At 39.7% G+C, this 18,203-nt stretch overlaps 2 protein-coding genes across 2 annotated transcripts in view; one reads left to right on the top strand and one right to left on the bottom strand.

Moving 5' to 3' along the window:
• The window catches only part of IQGAP2 (IQ motif containing GTPase activating protein 2), a 64,136-nt gene that overhangs the window by 31,581 nt on the left and 14,352 nt on the right, over positions 1 to 18,203 (bottom strand). Inside the window, exons 8-12 of the mRNA XM_010133214.1 lie at positions 14,475 to 14,638; positions 13,781 to 13,941; positions 11,295 to 11,419; positions 9,063 to 9,226; positions 545 to 635 (exon numbers count right to left, since the gene is read on the bottom strand). Of these exons, the coding sequence (XP_010131516.1) occupies positions 545 to 635; positions 9,063 to 9,226; positions 11,295 to 11,419; positions 13,781 to 13,941; positions 14,475 to 14,638 (705 nt within the window). The remainder of the gene's footprint in view (positions 1 to 544; positions 636 to 9,062; positions 9,227 to 11,294; positions 11,420 to 13,780; positions 13,942 to 14,474; positions 14,639 to 18,203) is intronic.
• F2RL2 (coagulation factor II (thrombin) receptor-like 2) lies at positions 2,797 to 5,691 on the top strand. Its single transcript, XM_010133213.1, has 2 exons — positions 2,797 to 2,849; positions 4,513 to 5,691. Exon 2 carries the CDS (start codon positions 4,527 to 4,529, stop codon positions 5,604 to 5,606), a length of 1,080 nt encoding a protein of 359 aa, XP_010131515.1. The 5' UTR covers positions 2,797 to 2,849; positions 4,513 to 4,526; the 3' UTR covers positions 5,607 to 5,691.

Genomic DNA, 18,203 nt, shown 5'->3' on the forward strand with positions numbered 1-18,203 from the left:
CTCTTAAACAGACTGGAAGCACATGCACTTCTCCAAGAAGCCCGAGTGCTCTTTTTCCACTACTTTTAAAGTTAATATATTCCTAATTTTTGTTCCTTAGCACTTAATAAAAGCCATTATAATGAGACAGGAATAAGTTGTAAACATGTAAGAATTTGCTCTTACAATATGCCTCAAGATTTTAGTCATGTAAGTAAAATAAGCTCCTGAAAAGTATCTCTCTTGTCATTCACATATCCTTCTGTTTCACCAGCTTTGTCAAGATACGCTGATGCTAGAAACCTTAGGCATGATGTTAACCTATAAATCCAAATCCACTACATTATTAGCCAAGCCTTAGGATTGCCACTTCAGATAAAACCAACACACACCTCTAGAGATCCAAGTCTCCCTTAATTTCAGTTTAACAAAGAACATGCATTTGTTTCTTTTGATGCATTTAAAAGGCTGCCACACTTTCTTGAAGTGGAAAAAATAAATTAACAATTTCAGTTTTTCAAGACTAGGAAAAACAAGAGCAATGCAGATGCAGGTTAATGCTTACAGATTGCCACTTCTTTTATATTGTTATTGGCATCACTGATTCCTTTCTGTATTTCATCCAGCCACAGAAGTGCTGATTCATCTTGGGATTCCTGAAAAAAGGATAGAGAAAAACCTTGAAAAGAATGAATTATAACAAAAATTGTCTGAACATACTGATAGAGCTCTGATACACAATCTCCTCTTGCGAAGCTCTGGGACGCTAAAAATTATTTGACTGCGTAAAATCAGCAATAAAACATGTTCATAATCTATTTACTGACTTGAACAGACACCTGTTCAAATGCAAACCTCAAAGGTTTTATGTCTAGAAGACGCTAATGATCAATACAAATTTTGAGCGAAGATAGAAGCATTATTATTTCCATGATACATCGATGAAGTAATTTGAGTGTCAAATAAAACTACACATTATCAGGCAGCATTGTGATGGTACTATAAAGAGCAGAAGACTGCATGAAGTTCGTTTTCCATCAGAATCCCTAACCTGGAAAGGATCTGTGCGTACACCTGAGTACGCATTACATTAGAAAAGAACTGTGAAAAGTGACCTTGAAAGACAGCTCAGGTTTAATAATGGTAACTTAGCTCAGGCAGTGAATGTCTCAGGAATTAAGCAGACAGAGCAGGTCTCATTTTTCCAACAGGCTTATAGTGCACTTGGTCACTAAAACCCAAGTTAAAATAGAAGGTGCAGGAAAGTGGTCTCAGCATCACCACTGATCAGCCTTGCTCTGGTTGTCCAGGTTCACAGGTGAACCAAACACTTTAGCTGAGATAACAGGGTTTTGGAGCTAAAAATGACATTTAAAATCTAATCCAGTAGGTGGGGGAACAAAATTCTTTCTAAAGAGGAAATAGGAGTGCCAGATCTATAACAGGCTAATGATAAGAGAAACTGGAATGTACTGATTTGATAAAGATCTAGGAGGAAAAAAACCTCCAGAAACTCTCTCTAGCTAAAACAGTGTGGACAAAGAGACAGGTTCAAAATTAATATTCCTGATTTTGTGCCCAACTCCAGGCAAAAAAATTCAATAAATCTATTATTGTACATAGATATGTAGACATTATATATGTATAAATCTACAAAGAGGAAACAGGGTAGAAAAATACCTAAAGACAGACTTTTCAGTTTGCATCATATATGTAAACAAGGTAGCAGAGTGCCTAAATAAAACCAAATAGTGTCAGGCAATCACCTGTGGACGCAGTGGACGCACACTGCAAGTTTTTCTAACAAGAGAAGAGTTAACACTTGAGAGTGGATACTAGATTCCCAAACTACAGCTGACAATTTTGAGAAAAGGACTGAGAAACTGTTAAGAATTTCTTATCTGGTGTCCAGCTTTTACACACTAAATACAAGAACAGACACAAATACTGCTCTGGAGCCAAATACAGCTTATGCTGAGCCTCGCTGCTAGCTTGGAAGCCAGACAAAGACTTGGGCGAATTTTGACTGCGGAAGCAAGACATTGGTATTTGGCATTCAAGAAAAAAAAAAAAGCAAGCAAGAGAAAAAGCCAGGCAGAGGAAAAGGAAGAGATCAACAAAACAGCAGATGAAAATAGAGGAAAATTTTAGAGCCTGCAGGCTCTGTCAGGAGGAGTGGGAACTGAGGAGAGCTGGCAGGTGGATTGAAGGAGCACAGACAGCTAACAGGGGGTAGGGAGATACAAGGCAAAGCAGAGCCCAGTTTTCTTAAGTCATTGTTGTACGTCTGGCTTACTTTCAGCTTTGCATTTGCTGAACTGAGATCATCACTTTCTTCAAGCCTGACTTCTTCCTGGAGAGCAGGACAAACTTCAGCAACATGGCATTTCAGACTGTGGATGAGTCCCTTGAGGATTTAATAAATGTGCTCTTTGCTTTTTCCAGAAAACACCTTTTTACCCCAAATATCTGTATGTACAAATTCCAGTAGAACACCCCACACACACATTGGCTTCAGGCTTGTGGTAAATTAGGAGTTAAATTGCTGCTGTAAAGCAATTTTATCTCTGTGTTGGGCAGAGGCTGAAACTGAGTCATGTGTGCATATTTGGATACGTCACACCCACTCGCTGTAGTAGACAAAGAACAAACTAGCTCCTTACCGTAAACCTCATGCCTACAGGATGTTTCTGGAAGACAGATCAATCATTTTTTAGACCCTTAGAGAAGGGAAAAAATCCCCCACAAAATGCCTCCTGAGATGAACTAGAGCAGCATTGGTTTTTTGGCTAGCTGGACTTCGCGTATTACAATGAAGGTACTGTTTTTCACTGGACTGCTCTCCCTTACCTCTGGTCTTTTCACAACAGGTGAGTCCTCATTTCTGTATCTACTACACATTTTACTCAACAACACGGGCTTTTTGATAACGTTGGCACATTGCCAGCTTTAATGTGTGGTACATGCATCATTACAGAAGTTTATACTCTAGGAAGTCTCACTCCAGGCAGGTTTTTATTCTACCATTTCAGTGACGCCTTGCCTCCCACCCAGTTCCTTTCTGTAATGAATTTTATTTATTTAAGGAGTCTTTCTGTGCTTACTGAAGACACATCTCTCTAGTATTTCTGTAGTGATAGGATACACTATTAAACCTGTAGAGTCTTGTTCTTCCTGCTTTAAAACATTCAACAGAACTATGACTTCACAGATGCAGCTGTTAGAAGGAAATGCTCAGATAACTATTGTGACAAAAATAACCAAAGGAAATTATCAAATAATAAATGCATCTTTTTCTTCATTAGAATTAAAGTTGTTTTCAAACAAAGCTAGTTTTTAAATGTTATTTTATATATATATACACACTATATTTATACATCCACATATATGTTTATCAGAGTGACTAAGATTAACCATCCAGTAAATTCCTAAAAGGGATGCAGTCTACTAATTATTTAAAACATTCTACCATAAATCTGCCAGTGATAATTTTCCATATTTTATTCCAACATGGAAGAGAAAAATAAAAACCCACAGGTTTCATCCAAATTTCAGTTCACTTCTGAATTCCAGTTTCAAGATGCATGCTCTAAGCATTATACTAAGTCTTTTTGCACGAAACACAGCTAAGAAAGTTTTCAAATGACAAAATTCATTACACAGCTGTTTATTTGCAAAATAGATTTTGCAACACATGGTTTTAGGAAGTGTTTTGAATGCATCTGTGCTTCATCTGGAAACGTCAGAGTCTCTACAGAATTCTCTACTAAAGACTGAGGAACAAGCACTTTAAAAAGTGGCATCATTGGCCCACATGCTCATGATATTTACTCCCTGATAATTTTCCTGCTGTGTGAAAAGTTTTTATTCACTTACCAAAAATTTTGATCTAACATCAGACCAAGGATTTGTTTTCAGACCTCAAGACTAACTGCTCTTCATAATATATGAGAAGGTGAAAAGATCTGGTTTGCAGTAGTCAGAAACTGAAGAATAACATTAATTTGATGTATGAGACAAAGAAAAAAAATCAGGGTTATTTCAATTTTTTAATTTGAAATTTTAGCCTGTGTTAGGCAAGAGAGCTCTTTTTGCATCTTTTGCAGTCATGCATTCAATCCATCAAGTGACAAGGATGTGTGCTTTGGAAATTCTGATCAAGCATAGGCCAAGGCTGCTGCTTATGTGATGAATTGCCGACATTGGTACTACTGGGAAAAACCCTTTACAGGTGATAAACATTACACAAGTGCCTGATATTTTTTTGCCAAAGATTACTGATAACATGCAAAATGCAGAAAGATCAACTTAACACTAAATTTAAGCTTTCAAGGTTGGGTGTGAGATGACAAAGTGAAAATTGTCCTTGTTTACGTTTGATACAAACACCCAAATCAAAGGAGAATGCCATGAAATCTTTTAAACATATATTGCTTTTCATATGAAGATGTTTACCTTTCTCTATAACTGAAGGTGAATTATATTGCTAATGCAGTAGTTTGCCCTTTTTAACAATTTTATCTGTTTTTTAAGCTTCAGAATTTTCGATGAATGGCTCTGCAATTAAAACTGTCTCTCTTATAAAGACTTTCCGTGGAATTTCAGCAACAGACTATGATTACATCCCCCCTTATGCTATAGAAGGGGAGGCAACGACCATCCATATCAGAGAACAAAAATGCCCTTCAAAAAAGTCAAATGACTCCACTTTAGCAGAAGTGAACAACACCACGCTGGAGTACCTCACCAGTTCTCTGAGCACCAAGCTAATACCCACTGTCTACCTCAGTGCTGTTTTATTGGGTGTACCATCTAATGCCGTCATTTTGTGGATGCTGCTCTTCAGGATCCGTTCTGTGTGCACTGCCATCCTCTATACAAACTTGGCGGTTTCAGATCTGCTCTTCTGCATCATGCTGCCCTTCAAAATAGCATACCACATCAATGGGAACAACTGGATTTTTGGGGAAATGATGTGTCGAACTACTACTGCGGTGTTTTATGGCAACATGTACTGCTCCATTCTGCTGCTCACATGCATCAGTGTCAGCCGCTATGTGGCCATCGTTCACCCTTTCACCTACAAGAGTCTGCCGAAACGTGCTTATGCCATTGCAGTCTGCGTTACCGTGTGGACCATTGTCTTCTTGTACATGCTCCCGCTTTGCATAATGCGGCAAAGTTATTATGTGAAACAACTAGACATTTATACCTGCCATGATGTGCACAATGCCTGTGAAATGGTATCTTCCTTCCAGTTCTACTACTATGTTTCTTTAGCTGTCTTTGGGTTTTTAATACCTCTTGCAACTATTGTTTTCTGCTATGTCTCAATTATACGTACACTCAAGACTCACGAATGGTTCTGGTATGTTAAAGTCAGTCTTTTGATCCTTACCATCTTTGCTATTTGCTTTGTGCCAAGCAATATTATCCTTATTATCCATCATGTCAACTATTACTATTACAACAGAGATGGGTTGTATTCTTTTTATCTAATTGCTTTATGCCTTAGCAGCTTGAACAGTTGTCTTGATCCTTTCCTGTATTTTCTGATGTCAAAAATGAGAAATCAGTCCAATATTTATCTAACAATGGTTAAAATACCCAGGGAAAAATGCATTTAGTTCTATGTTTTATATTACTGGAATTACAATTCTGTAGCGTATTAACCCAGGCAGTGACAAACCTCAGGGGCAACAATTATACTTAAAAAAATAAAAAGTGTTAAAAAACCCCCCACCATCTCAGTAAAATTTACTTTCTTCCACACAACACACAAGGAATATCTTCAGAAATACTTCTCCAGCTCTATAATTTTATCACGTGTATTGCAACATCTGAGGTACCTAAGTTCAGGGAAGTGGCTCTGCACCTCAACTTCCTTCTGAGAAGATCACTTCGTGGATGTGGAAAAGAAACTAGGATATCAGTCACCACAGCCTCTGCACACCAGAAGAGGAATCAAAATTTGAGCAGCATTTTTAGGCCCATTCGTAATTTCCAATTTCAGGTTAGCTCTCAGCCCAAGAGAGCGAGAGCAGCAATGTGAAAACAAGTTTTTGGCCCAGTAGAAATGGGAACAAGTAAAAGCACCTTTTATGTGCCCAGGAGCTGTTGAGCTTTGCAGAAGCTCCCTGTCACATAGCTGAGAGCAAGCACTGACCTGGATGTAGGACATAAAAAGCCAGATTCCCCATAGGGTCAAGGAGCAGTAAATCTACATCCATAGACATGGAGCCTGACACTTTCAAGGCAGCAAGTCCTATGAGGCTGCTTAACCAGATTTGCGTTGCAGACTTGTTCTTCCACTGCGTCAGCGCCTGCACTCATCTAGCCCGTAAGGATTGCCAGGAGCTAATCCTTATCAGTGTGAATCCAGGCATGTATTATTCTTGCTGGGTAAGCAAAACAGGGAAGCTCTTTTGTAGTATTCTCTATTTCCACATCATCGCAGGAAATACCTACAGTGTTACAAATCCCGAAGCTCATTCTGATCGATTGTCCACTGTAATAAAGCAAAGGACCAGCTTTCATGTTTATAGAAGCTCAAAAGGTATATATATACACTGAGTATAAGTTCCTACTAAATGAGCTCAGTGGTTGGTGTTTGCATTGGTAACTGCAGTGTGTAAGACAGTGACGAGAAAAACGTTTTACATCAGTTTGCTGATAGTATTGTAAAAAACTTGACTTAAAATCATTTGCATAGGAAAATGTCTTCAAGCAATTTGCAGCCTTGTGAGACTCCTCCTGTTCAATTTTAATTTATTCCAGCTCCTAATTAAAGTTAATTTTAATCACGCCATTCCCTCAACACGCACAAGAACAGATTTAAAAGAAATATGAAAATAATCCAGATGTTATAGAACCACTGTAAATATAAAACCGTGAACTCAACTGTAAAACCTGTGTGCCTATCACTCAAAAAAATAAAACAGAATTTCAGAGTTTGGCACATCCGTTTAACTTTTTGGGTATCGTATCCATTACTCATTCCCTAAACACAGGGTTTCCCTTCACTAGGACCTGAGAACACTTGACCTTGAGAACTGTTAGAAGCTGTGATTTAAGATTACAGGAAAAAATAAATGCCAGGTTTGCATTTTCAAGCAAGAAACAAGTAGATGTGACCTGAGAATAAGTCCCGTAATGGGGAGATTTGAGTGCAGACTCTACTTTCCCAAAGCCACAACAGCTACAGGGTTGTGACAGCAGGCTAAGAGAGCAGGTTTGACCTATATGCTTTTCCAGATGCTGGGAAACACAGGAAGTTCGCAGGCAGATCTATCTGATCCTTGTAAATCAAATGCTTCCTTTTACCACAGCTCACTCGTAAAACATACTAAATGCAATTACAGACAGACCTTGTTTATAAACAGGGCTCTGAAGGAGTGGAGAACAGACGGAGTTTAGACATTGCAATACGTTTTCAATTCTGTTTGGAGGATTTATTTTAAGGAAAGTTCAATCTAAATCATATCTTTAACTAAAGAATGGTAACGTCCATTGTGGTCATGTCATTGTGGTCATGTGGTCCATGTGTCTGACCTGCACAGACAGTAAGTCAGATTCATGAATATGAGTATTTCTTTTGGAAGCACATATAGTACAGTGACCTGCTCTTTTCCTGAACTGGAGCAACACTCCTGTTTACAGAGGACACGTTGTAAGTAGTTGTCAAAGGACTGCAAAAACAAAATACTTCAGGAGAGAAAGGCCAGCAGAATCTCTAGGAACAACACAGATTTTTGAATGAGAAGATTTCAAAGAGGTTGCACAGTTCTTGTTCCAAAGCTTGGTAACACCCTTTTTTTCTTCCCCCCTATCAGCACATTCACACAGGGACAAGAGTAGGCACCAGATTTGCATCCAGGGAGCACAGCGGCAGCTAGCAGGAGTGACCCAGGGCAGGACACAGCACAGTCCTGCCACATGGGCACCTGTGGGCTGCAGGTCTCTGCCTCAGGGACTTCCTGGCTTGCCATGCACGCACAAAGAGTCTGGGCAAGCGTTGCATAGCTGCCACCCGCATGGACACTCTCTGCATGTAAATACCAACCCTGGCCCTCCCAGGACAGATAAAACAGCCAGCATGCACTAAACCCTTCCCAGCACACATAGGAAATGAGGAGGATCTTCAGGATCCAGGGTTCAGTGAAATCAGCCATTACCTGGAAACCCAAGCAAGAAATTGAGATGTGCATACGCCTCTTGAAAGCTCTGATAGCAGATTGCGGAAACTCAGTTTCATAGTTTGCAACACAGGTAAGGTGGAAAGACAGCTAGAAGCTATCTTTACGAGCCAAAGTTCAGGGACTTTCTCTACCTGACTATGTTACTTCAGGAATACATTACGTGAATTTTAAGAGTCTTTTCTGAACACCGGATGTTAAGTGCTGCACTAGTAGCTTTAGCTAATCTTGTGTTTAGTCACATCCTGCAAGCTGTTAGGCTGATCTTTGTTTATGCTTCCCTGAGCTGTGAGGCTAGCCAGGGCTCTGCTTTGGGGGAAGCAGACAGCAATATCCTGCTGAGATAGGTTTAAACTGAAGGCACATACAAGAGGGCCAACTTGTTACTGCATGATAAAGCCAGAACAAACATATGTACAAAATCTCACTATAACAAAACATCGAAGTACATTCCAGAGGTTTGTTAAGGACCACCATGACTCCTTCAGTACGACTATGATTTTTTTCTGGCAAAAACCTCAATTGTAACTACCTGCCTGACAGTCTAGTAACTAGATCCTTGCACAAATTCATAACTACATCAGGGCCGCTGCTGCCCACATTTTGTAATAGCTGTAGCAACCTAGTAGGACTAAAAATAGGTAAGGTTACACCAAGTCAGTAGTAACACATATGCAGAATATGTCTTAGTATCAATACATTGGAAATTAATGCCAGTCAGAGTAAAGTTGTAGTGGAAAATTACTTAGTGCCAGTTTGTAGTCATTGGCTTATTTACAACCCCATTGGCAGTGCTAATCCAAACATCAGGGAAACGGGACAGAGACACACATGTAAATGAAAAGAACTGGCATTTCAGTTCTGACAAAAAAGAATGAAAGTTCTAACCTTGCATTTCTGTGCTTTGGCATGGTGCAGAACATCCTGATAATGTCTTGCATTTACTGGTCGCACGTCTTGCAGCTTTGCTGTGGGCAACAGTAGGGTTTCTAGAGTTTTCTCAGGATTTCCTTGGTCAATTGCTTCATTAATGTGGCCAATTGCAATGATTCCTATGAAACGGAAAAGTTATTAAAGGCGTAGTTATCAGAAAAAAGATGCAACTTACACAATATCAGATAAAAAGTGTTAACACGAAGAACAGAAAAATCAAGTAACAAGAAGCAGAGGCAGCAGCAGCAGCAGCAGCTGATTTAAAATTGCTTGTGCTCAAATATTCAAGAATCTATTAAGTTACATGGTTTTCCTTTCTGCTACAGCTATTAATTCATCTGAATCTCTCTCTTCACAAAAATAAATTCTATCCTTACCAAAAAAAGAAACACAGACTTGCCTACTTTCAGGGCGGGATTATCCACAGGAAGCTTAAGAAAATGTTGGACATCACATCTAAATTATGTTCATCTACATATTTACTCACAGTACTGAAAGACTTATTTTCAGGTGATTTTCAGACCAGATTACTTGAAACCCTGATTTGGACATCATATACACATACTGACCTTCCAGCTACGGCATAATATAGCAACTTAACCTCATTTTTAATGAATTAATCTTAAATAACCAATGTGATAATATTGACCTTATGAGAAGTCATTTGATGGTTCAGACCAGTAACACTAAGGATTTCAGTCAGCAAGTAACATGGCCCAGTATATTTAATAAGACCTCTTAACTCATTTTCTTCAGGCTGGTCTCAACATTTTAAAATAGATTTCCTGTTACCCCCAAACAATGCTGAAACACATGGCTCAGGGTACTTTCTTCCTAAAGCCAACTCAGAAGGGCACCAGCCCAGGGCTTCCCCATCATCTGTGATGGCATCCCAGTGCCAGTCCAGCAGTGGACTGTCTCTCACCGAGTCTCTGGAGAGGTCACAGATCCATGCCTTCATAAGGTTTTGGGAATGAACAGTTTTTCTACTGTGCTACCAAAGAGGGACCATGCAGACGTGAGGAATCGCTTATGGAAACAAAGAAATCTTTCTTTGTTCCTTTCCCTGCCCTAAATAACCATCCCTGGGCAGAGGCCAGGGATGCAACCAAGTGCAGCTATTTAAGTACTAAATGCTCCCCTAATGCAAGACCACCTTTAAGTCCTGTTTCAACTCCTAGTGACTGCAGAGCGTCAAACAAAAGTGATTATGACAGTCAAATGAACATCCTGCCTGAGGGCACATATTGTGAACAAGCCTTGAGGGTCTGCATCAGCCTCTTGGCTATATTTAAGAAGCAACAATCCAATCAGTTTTAATATAAAGCTTCTCTTATCAGTATGAAACACTAGCACAGATGACACTGATAGCAGCGTGGGAAGGGCATCTGTGCCACCCTGAAAACAGCCTGCACCTTACAAAGGCTCTCAAACTGTATTCCAGACTGCTTCCCAAAAGGCAAGCAGTCTAAAAGACATCCTTCTCCTTTCCTTGCTCCCCCAAACTGGCTAGAACTTTATAGCCTCAAATTTCAGTAAAAATAAAATAATAATCATACTTCTATATCCAATGGAGAAACTTGGTCCTCTAGCATTTTGAAGCACAAATAACCAGCTACCACATTAATAACCTCACCCTTTTGGAGCAATGTAGTTACAGTCAACTTCAAAAATAATCCCTAAATCCATTTATATTAGAAAAGGTGGGCTTAGGAAGCTGCCCTCAGATAGGAAATCAAGACACCTGAAAGGAGAGCAAGACAAATAATTGCACTGCCTACCTTCTTGCCAACTCCCTTGTGAAAAACAAGGGCTTGGAAGTCATTTAACTCTTCTCCACAGGACACTGCCTGTAACTTCTTCCCCTATCGCCCAGTATGGTCTTTGCTTACAATTTCTGCAAAACTCCCTAAGTGAGACCATCCAGCACAAGTACTGAAAGATGCTGCCAGGCAGGCAGAACCATGGCATTTGTACCACTGCAGAAGGCAGGCATGCCACAATATCTTTCAGCTAGCCAAGACGTAACCAGGAATACTTCAAGAACATTTATAGACCAATGGGCATTCAAAATGATTTAATGCTCTTCTCTCTTGAAGAGTCTGTACAAGGCCATTCAGCACAAAAATTGATGTACAAAGGACCAGATGATATCTCTGCAGGCGATGTACAGGAATAATTACTTACTTTCATTTTCTTCTTGAATTTGCATATTAACCATGTCAATGCAGTTCTGGATATCATTCCAGCTTAAATAATCTTGGCCTTGAGATGAAGCCTCTGACTTAATAGACAATAGTGTATCAGCATAACTATAAGAAGATATAAAATACATAAATGTATTTCATATACGAGATAAGCTGCCATAAAGAATTAGTCAGATGTACCATCCATCACTTTGTGCCTAGCTTTTTTTTTTTTTCAGTGAATGAATTTAATAAACTCATCTCTTGCCAGAAATTATATAGACATGCAATCTGCCTTGCTGGTTCCATACCAGGAAGGTATACATACATATACCAGGAAGGAATACATACATTCCAGGATCTGTAAAAAGGCCCTGTACACTAATTCAGAACACTTTTCTTGGGAATGTGGGATGATGGTAATACATACACTGCATGTACCCTTTGCTGTATGGCACAACGGATAAAATTGCGAGAAACTATGATCCGCTTCTTACTACACTTAAGTCAAAGACCAGAATTTCTGCCCTAGCTTCAGATAACAGTACCTCCATTCTCCCTCCATGCGGGGGATAATGGGCCATGGACAGAGGAAAGGAATTTAGAAAATGATGCTCCTCTTCCCACAACTCAGAGCCCTCTAAGCACAGCCTCTGTAGCTTGTGTCTACTGTTCTTAGAAGGATCACAGACAAAAATGAGATTGAAACCTTCACAGTAGTGTAAACTCATGTATACGTAAGTTAAATTTTCATATTCTTGAATCAAGTGCACAACTGCCACAATATGTCAGATCAAATATCTGTCTTCTATTTCCAGCAAGGGCCTGAGAAATGAATAGTTGCCAGAAAAAAAACATAGGAGAGAATCATCCTTTCCTGCTCTGATTTTTGTTTCCAGCATTCAGCATCCTGCATTTAAGGGCTTCCTGAGATGGAGGCTATTTATCACTTCAATAGTTGCAAACAATGCTGGACTCAATTTATCTACTGGAATCTGAACTCTTACATATTCTTGAGGAATAAGTCCCACTATTTAAATGTTCTGTGAGATGGCAGTTCCTTATGTAAATTTTAAACTTGATATTAGATACTGTCCAATCTGTTCTCATTCCAATTCTCACAAGAAAACAAAAACTGAAGTTAGAGAAGCTAGTAACTTTTATAAACCTTGCCCACAACATGCACACATTTGAAGACCTATTTCATATTTCTGTTAAATTTTCTCTTCTAGGAAACACATTCCTAACAAGTTCATCTCTTGGTAGAGAGCTATTGAACACCATCTCCCTCAATAAACATTTTCTAGCTCTCTTGTATTCCTCTGACAAAAAAGCTCCCTACAGTACTGACAAAGCTGGCAGCACAGATTTACATAGTGGCATAATAAAAATTCGTTTTATACTCTACTGCAACCAATTCCTAGCAATTGATTGGCAGCTTAATCTAAAGATCATGTTATAGTAACTCCAGTTAAAAATGCTGCACTTGGAGACTTTGGGGCCCATTTCTTTGTATTTATAACATTGCTTCTCTTGCCCACGAGCACCATATCACATTAGCAGAGGCCAAGTGGGAGATTAATTTTGCTTAACCTTATGGCATTCTGATCCCTTCTAACCAAAATACTGGCCTCTTATTTCTATCCTGACTACTATCTTTCCAGCTTTGAGACACCTAGCAAGGGCTGCTCTCAAATTCATGTACCCAGCAGCCTGGTGAAGACATTCAGCCACTGCTGTCCCTTTTGATTAGTAATGCCATCCAGCAGCACATGGAGTTTTCTACCACACATGAGCCTGAGGCTAGTGTCCCATGCCCCCATGCTCTTCCCCAGACACTGGGGGCTCAGGTCTCGCACAAATGGTAGTGTTGCCTGTTGTTTTTTGCAGATACACAAAAGAGTCAGGCACATGGCAGTGTAAGCAGCTGGCAGCTGAGTGAAGGCCATAACTTAATGGTGAACATGCACGTGTGCCAGCGTTGTGCTCAGCTTTTAAGCAAGCGGGACTGGGCTACTTTTTTCAGACCTTTGCAATTTTCAAGCAAAACAAAAAAAAAAAAAAGGAAGTCAGCCACTGTTTAAGGAACTCCCTGGACCTTAAGGCATTAAACAGTAGCTCATTCCAAAGATCATCTTTCAGAATTGCAGAGTGGTTACTGATTAACAGTTTCCACCTACAGTTGGTTTGTGTATAAGTGTCTGTGAAAATTCTTGCCAGATCTTAATGTTTGCTTTCCAAGGATATTTTCCCTGCACCTCACAGATCCTCTGCCCTCAAACTTCTGAGGCTGTGCAATTGCTTATCCTTAAGGATACACAAATAGTTCAGCAATTATCATATTATTAACTTATAACACAGATGTTTCAGCTTGCAGCTCTTTCAACTTAGTAGCCACAACATGGGACAGCTACCTAGTAAAATGCCTACTTATCCTTTTGCAAAAGTTGCCAAGTCTCATCCAGACAAGACAAAATGAACCTTTACCGTTGAAAGTTTTCCTCTTCCAGATTATTGAAGCCAATGCATGGGTTTCTGAGATGATTCTTTATTATTAGGATGTCCTTATTTTCCAAGGCCTGGTTTAGCAACACAACAGCTGACAACATTTCTACTGCAATAGACAGTTCATCATGTGCCAGGTAGTTCTGTAGGACAATAATGCACTGCAGTCAGGAAGCTAAACAAGCAGTGTAAACGCATCTGAGTTACACAGTCTAGATACCATCAAGGAGATGGACTTGATTTAAAAAGCCTGGCAAATTTCCTAGTCACGTGCACGTCAGATTAACACAGCACTGGTGGTAGACTTTACTATGTTCTCCACACACCCTTTCCTTCTTTTGCCCCACAATCCCATCTATTCTGGTCTTACCCTCATAGCTGGGGATTACTTTTCTACACAACATATGAAATGGAGTTAGTCCTCATTAAGAACATGCAACAATTAAAAAATGTCAGTCTGTTTGCTGTAACACAAGAGCTCAACCAGAGCAAAGTGTGTCGAGAAAGAAATTCTGTGATTCAGAATTGCCTATTCAACCAAAACCATTCATGCAATACGTGACTTGACAGCAAGAGTATTAAGTCTGGTTTTACATGCCAACATGCTATGTTTATGCTCCATCATAGATTAACTATGTAACATCAGTAGAGCAAGTCATAAGCTTTTCACTCTTACCACAGCATTCTGTTGCTGGAGGTTGAACAGCTCAGTCTGATAAACAGCAGCAGCAATTGAGTGAACAATGGGCAGCTGTGCCTCCGGTTTCATCAGTGCAACAAGCGTTTTACTAGGATCACAGTTACGAATTGCAGTATTGATATTGTCCACTGCTATAAGTTCTAGAGAACAGCAGGGAAAGAAAAGCCTATTAATTTTCATATGCTGTTTACTCTTTATGCTGTGAGGATGACAACTAGGTTATTCCAAATGATATCATTTGCTGTCATTAGAGAAAAGAACATACTTGTGAGAGATTCAAGACAACTGCTGAAGGTTGCAAAACTGGTGTCAGTTCAAAGGTATACAGCGAATAATTGACTGGAGGACTTAAGTTCCTAGTCTTTCAGATATTGGAGATTTTAACCCTGTCAAGGACCTTAACTCATCCCAGCACAGAGGAAGCCCTAACATCCCTTCTGGATTTGCTTGTGGCAGGGACTGCTGGGTATGTCAGCTCCAGCACCTCAGTCTTGTTTCACACCAAATGCTCCTTTCCTTCTGCACTACGATTTCCTCCCTTGCCTCTTCCTTTTGGCAGGACCTAACTCACGTATCTCAAACAAGCCTGTCCTCTAACACCAATGACGTTTTTATTGTCCATTTCAGTACACCTGGTAGAAATCAACCAAGTATGTTGGTGGGTTGGGATTTTCATTAGCTGAACTGGTGAAATAAAATCACATGCTACAGCTTCTAGGCCTTCCTCCACATGCCATCACATGTTCATCTGTTTAAGAGTATGGACAATCAGCCCTCACAAGCAGTGCCATCTCGAAATTATCCCTTTCTCCACAGCTCAAATTTCAGGTTAAACAGGCCACCACTGAGGAGTATGTTCAGTACCTGAACAACTCACCTTTTTTTTGTTTGTGTTTTGCTGAACTGATTTCAGCAGAGATTTGAACCCTGGCTGAAAAATGCCAAAAAACCACTTCCCAGTAGGGCAGCTGCAGCAGCCTTATGACTTAGTCACAGCCATGGTAATTGCACACCTGGAGGAGCCAAGTCTGAAGAAACCGAGGCAGGACACACCCAGGAACATGTTGTAAGAAGGACCGCTCTGGTCTTGCACAAAGGGAAACAACCTTAAAGGTTAGAGTGCATGTTGCAGAGTAAAGAATGACAATTATGTAAATGCCATTTCCATCAGCAAAATAACCCTCATCTCCTCCACCTTATCTCATGGTTTTTCTGAATACTGTTATCCAGGGAATGTTTTTAATCACCACTGACTGGCTCAAGTTTGTAAAAAACTGCTTGTACAGCAGACACCATCCACAGTTCATGTGTGCAGTAACACTCAGATCTTATTGTACAACATAGACTTTGAAAACTAAGTAGCCAGTGTTGCAGGACACTGGGTGGTAGTGTGGGCGGTTGGAAGATTACGTGCTTATGTTACAGGAATGCAGTAACCACCCACGATGGGCGAGGCTTAGTGGGACACTATATAACTCTGTTCATTACATAATAAAGTGCCATTTTGCATCATCTGTATTAGATTGCGTGTATAAGTGACCCTCAATGGAAGAGGTTGAGTGCCAAATATCACAACAAGTTGCCACAAGCCAGGCCCACCTAAAGAAGGCCCTCGCCTCTCATTTCAATTGCTCTGAAACATGGTCACATGGGGCCGTGTTGTTCTTGAAGGCTCTCTTTGTTGGCTGTTCCTGAGGTTAGAAAAAGGAAAGGATCTCAAAGGTACGGTGTACATGCTTTTTTAGAGAGGCGAGTAAAGAGGAAAAGAGAGTCCACAAATTAAATAGACTAGCTCTGTGGTGAATAACCAAGCTACTGATTTCCAATTCAGGAAGTGAGCATGCAACTTGCAAAACACACTTTATCTTGTTCACATTCCAATAACAAAACTCACTATTTTTCCTTTTCAAACGAAATGTAAGAAGTTGCTCTCCAGATCACTGCTATTGCTTTTCATACATCGCATTTTTCCTCCTCAATCCTTTACCAAGGAGCAACTCAGAGTACTGCTCAACCAAACTAAAATAGGCTAACATTTGAGGTAGCAAGTCAAACATATCCTCAGGCTTAAGCTGACCTCACAGCACAGCCTTGAAGACACATTACAAAAAGCAATCAACCTGGATTTAAAGCCTTGGAAGTAATACTAGAGACAAAACAGCCACTAAGCCATGCCCACAAGTAGCATGAAAAGACAGAGGTTTAACCAAAGCTGAACTTCCTAGCAAAGAAGTTTCCAGTCAAAAGCATTGATACATGCACTGCAAATTTAGATCCCCCTTAACTATATTTTTTTACATACTATAACTTGAGTCTTGTAATTCTTAGCAGGTTAAAAACAGGTCGGATTTAGATTCATGTGTCTAAAATTGAGAATAATTTTCCTCTGATGTGATTGCAAAATATTCTTCCATGTGATCACTCTGTTTTACTTCTACAAGGATGGTCATTGCTCCCAAGTGAGAATTAATAGTGCACTGAAATATTTGTTCAAGCCATTAAGCCATGCATTTTCTTCAGTTTTAGCCAATGCGCTTACCAGTGGCTTGGGTTATTCAGAGAAAGAAGCTTTAGCTACCTCAGATAAGAGTCTATTCAATGCAGCACAGATTGGTGACTTGGCAACTGTGACACTGAAAACAGTTACAAAAATAAAATGCAACTCACATGGTTTCAGTTTGAAAACCTTGTTTTCGTGCAAGAAATAGTGAATTCATCAGCTAAACAAAATTAAACAGTGAGGGTAAAAAACAAGTATTAAAACAGTTACTCACTGAGCTTGTGAGACTCAGCTTCCGCATTAGCAACACTAACTTCTTTCTGTATTTCACTTTTGTCGAGCATATTTGGAACCCCTGCTATCTAACAGATCAGAAAAAAAGATTTAATTATGCTTTGAAGTTTGATGGAAGGGACAAAACCTCTTGATGGGATGCTAGGTTTTGATTGTACTATCCCGTGTCCATCAAATACAATGTCACAGTAAACATAGCATCAATTTTTCCCTATAATTCTCATTTGACTCAAACTGATGGACTTTATCCTCAAAACCCAATTAACTCTTCCATTTGCTGTTAATGATTCAATCATTTGTTGTACTCAAGTTACAAATCATTTTCAAAGCAAACATAGTATTATGGGCTGCATACTATGTCTCAAATTTTCTTATGAGAACATCATGCTCTTTAGTGCAAATGTACTTTGGTGTAAATTATTCTAAAACCTTTATAAAACTGTTTCATAAGTGATGCTGAAAGCAGAGTAAAGGTAGTTTCTCTCTGGATTAAAATCAGCTAAGAAAAAAAATGCAAACCGATGCATAGTACCTGTTCCATTCAATTACCTGCATTTTCTGTTCTTTAGAATCACACAATTGCAATAGGTACCATGAGGAATTTTGTGGCAGAACTTCAAGTAGGCTCAGAGCAGGACGGTTCAATCCTGCCATCAGTGCCACTTCATCTTGCTGGTCAATAGCCTCATTCACTTGGACTAAAGCTATGTGAACTGAAATGAAAACAATGCTTATAAACAGCAAATACGGTTTTGTAAAAATGTTGTGGAAAAAAGTCCATTGCTGTCAGTGTCTCACTTCTTGTAAAAGCCAACTCAGGTGGAAATCTTCATCCAGCAGAAGATTATCTATTTCTAGACCAATCCTACAAAGGAAGTCTCTGGCTCTGTGCAAGCCCACGTGGGAGCGGT

The sequence above is a fragment of the Buceros rhinoceros genome, unplaced genomic scaffold (assembly GCF_000710305.1).
Source record: "Buceros rhinoceros silvestris isolate BGI_N320 unplaced genomic scaffold, ASM71030v1 scaffold1933, whole genome shotgun sequence".
NCBI lineage: Eukaryota > Metazoa > Chordata > Aves > Bucerotiformes > Bucerotidae > Buceros > Buceros rhinoceros.

Excerpts from the sequence above, each read along its gene's own strand:
- F2RL2 (XM_010133213.1), top strand. The coding sequence starts at position 4,527 with ATGAATGGCTCTGCAATTAAAACTGTCTCTCTTATAAAGACTTTCCGT.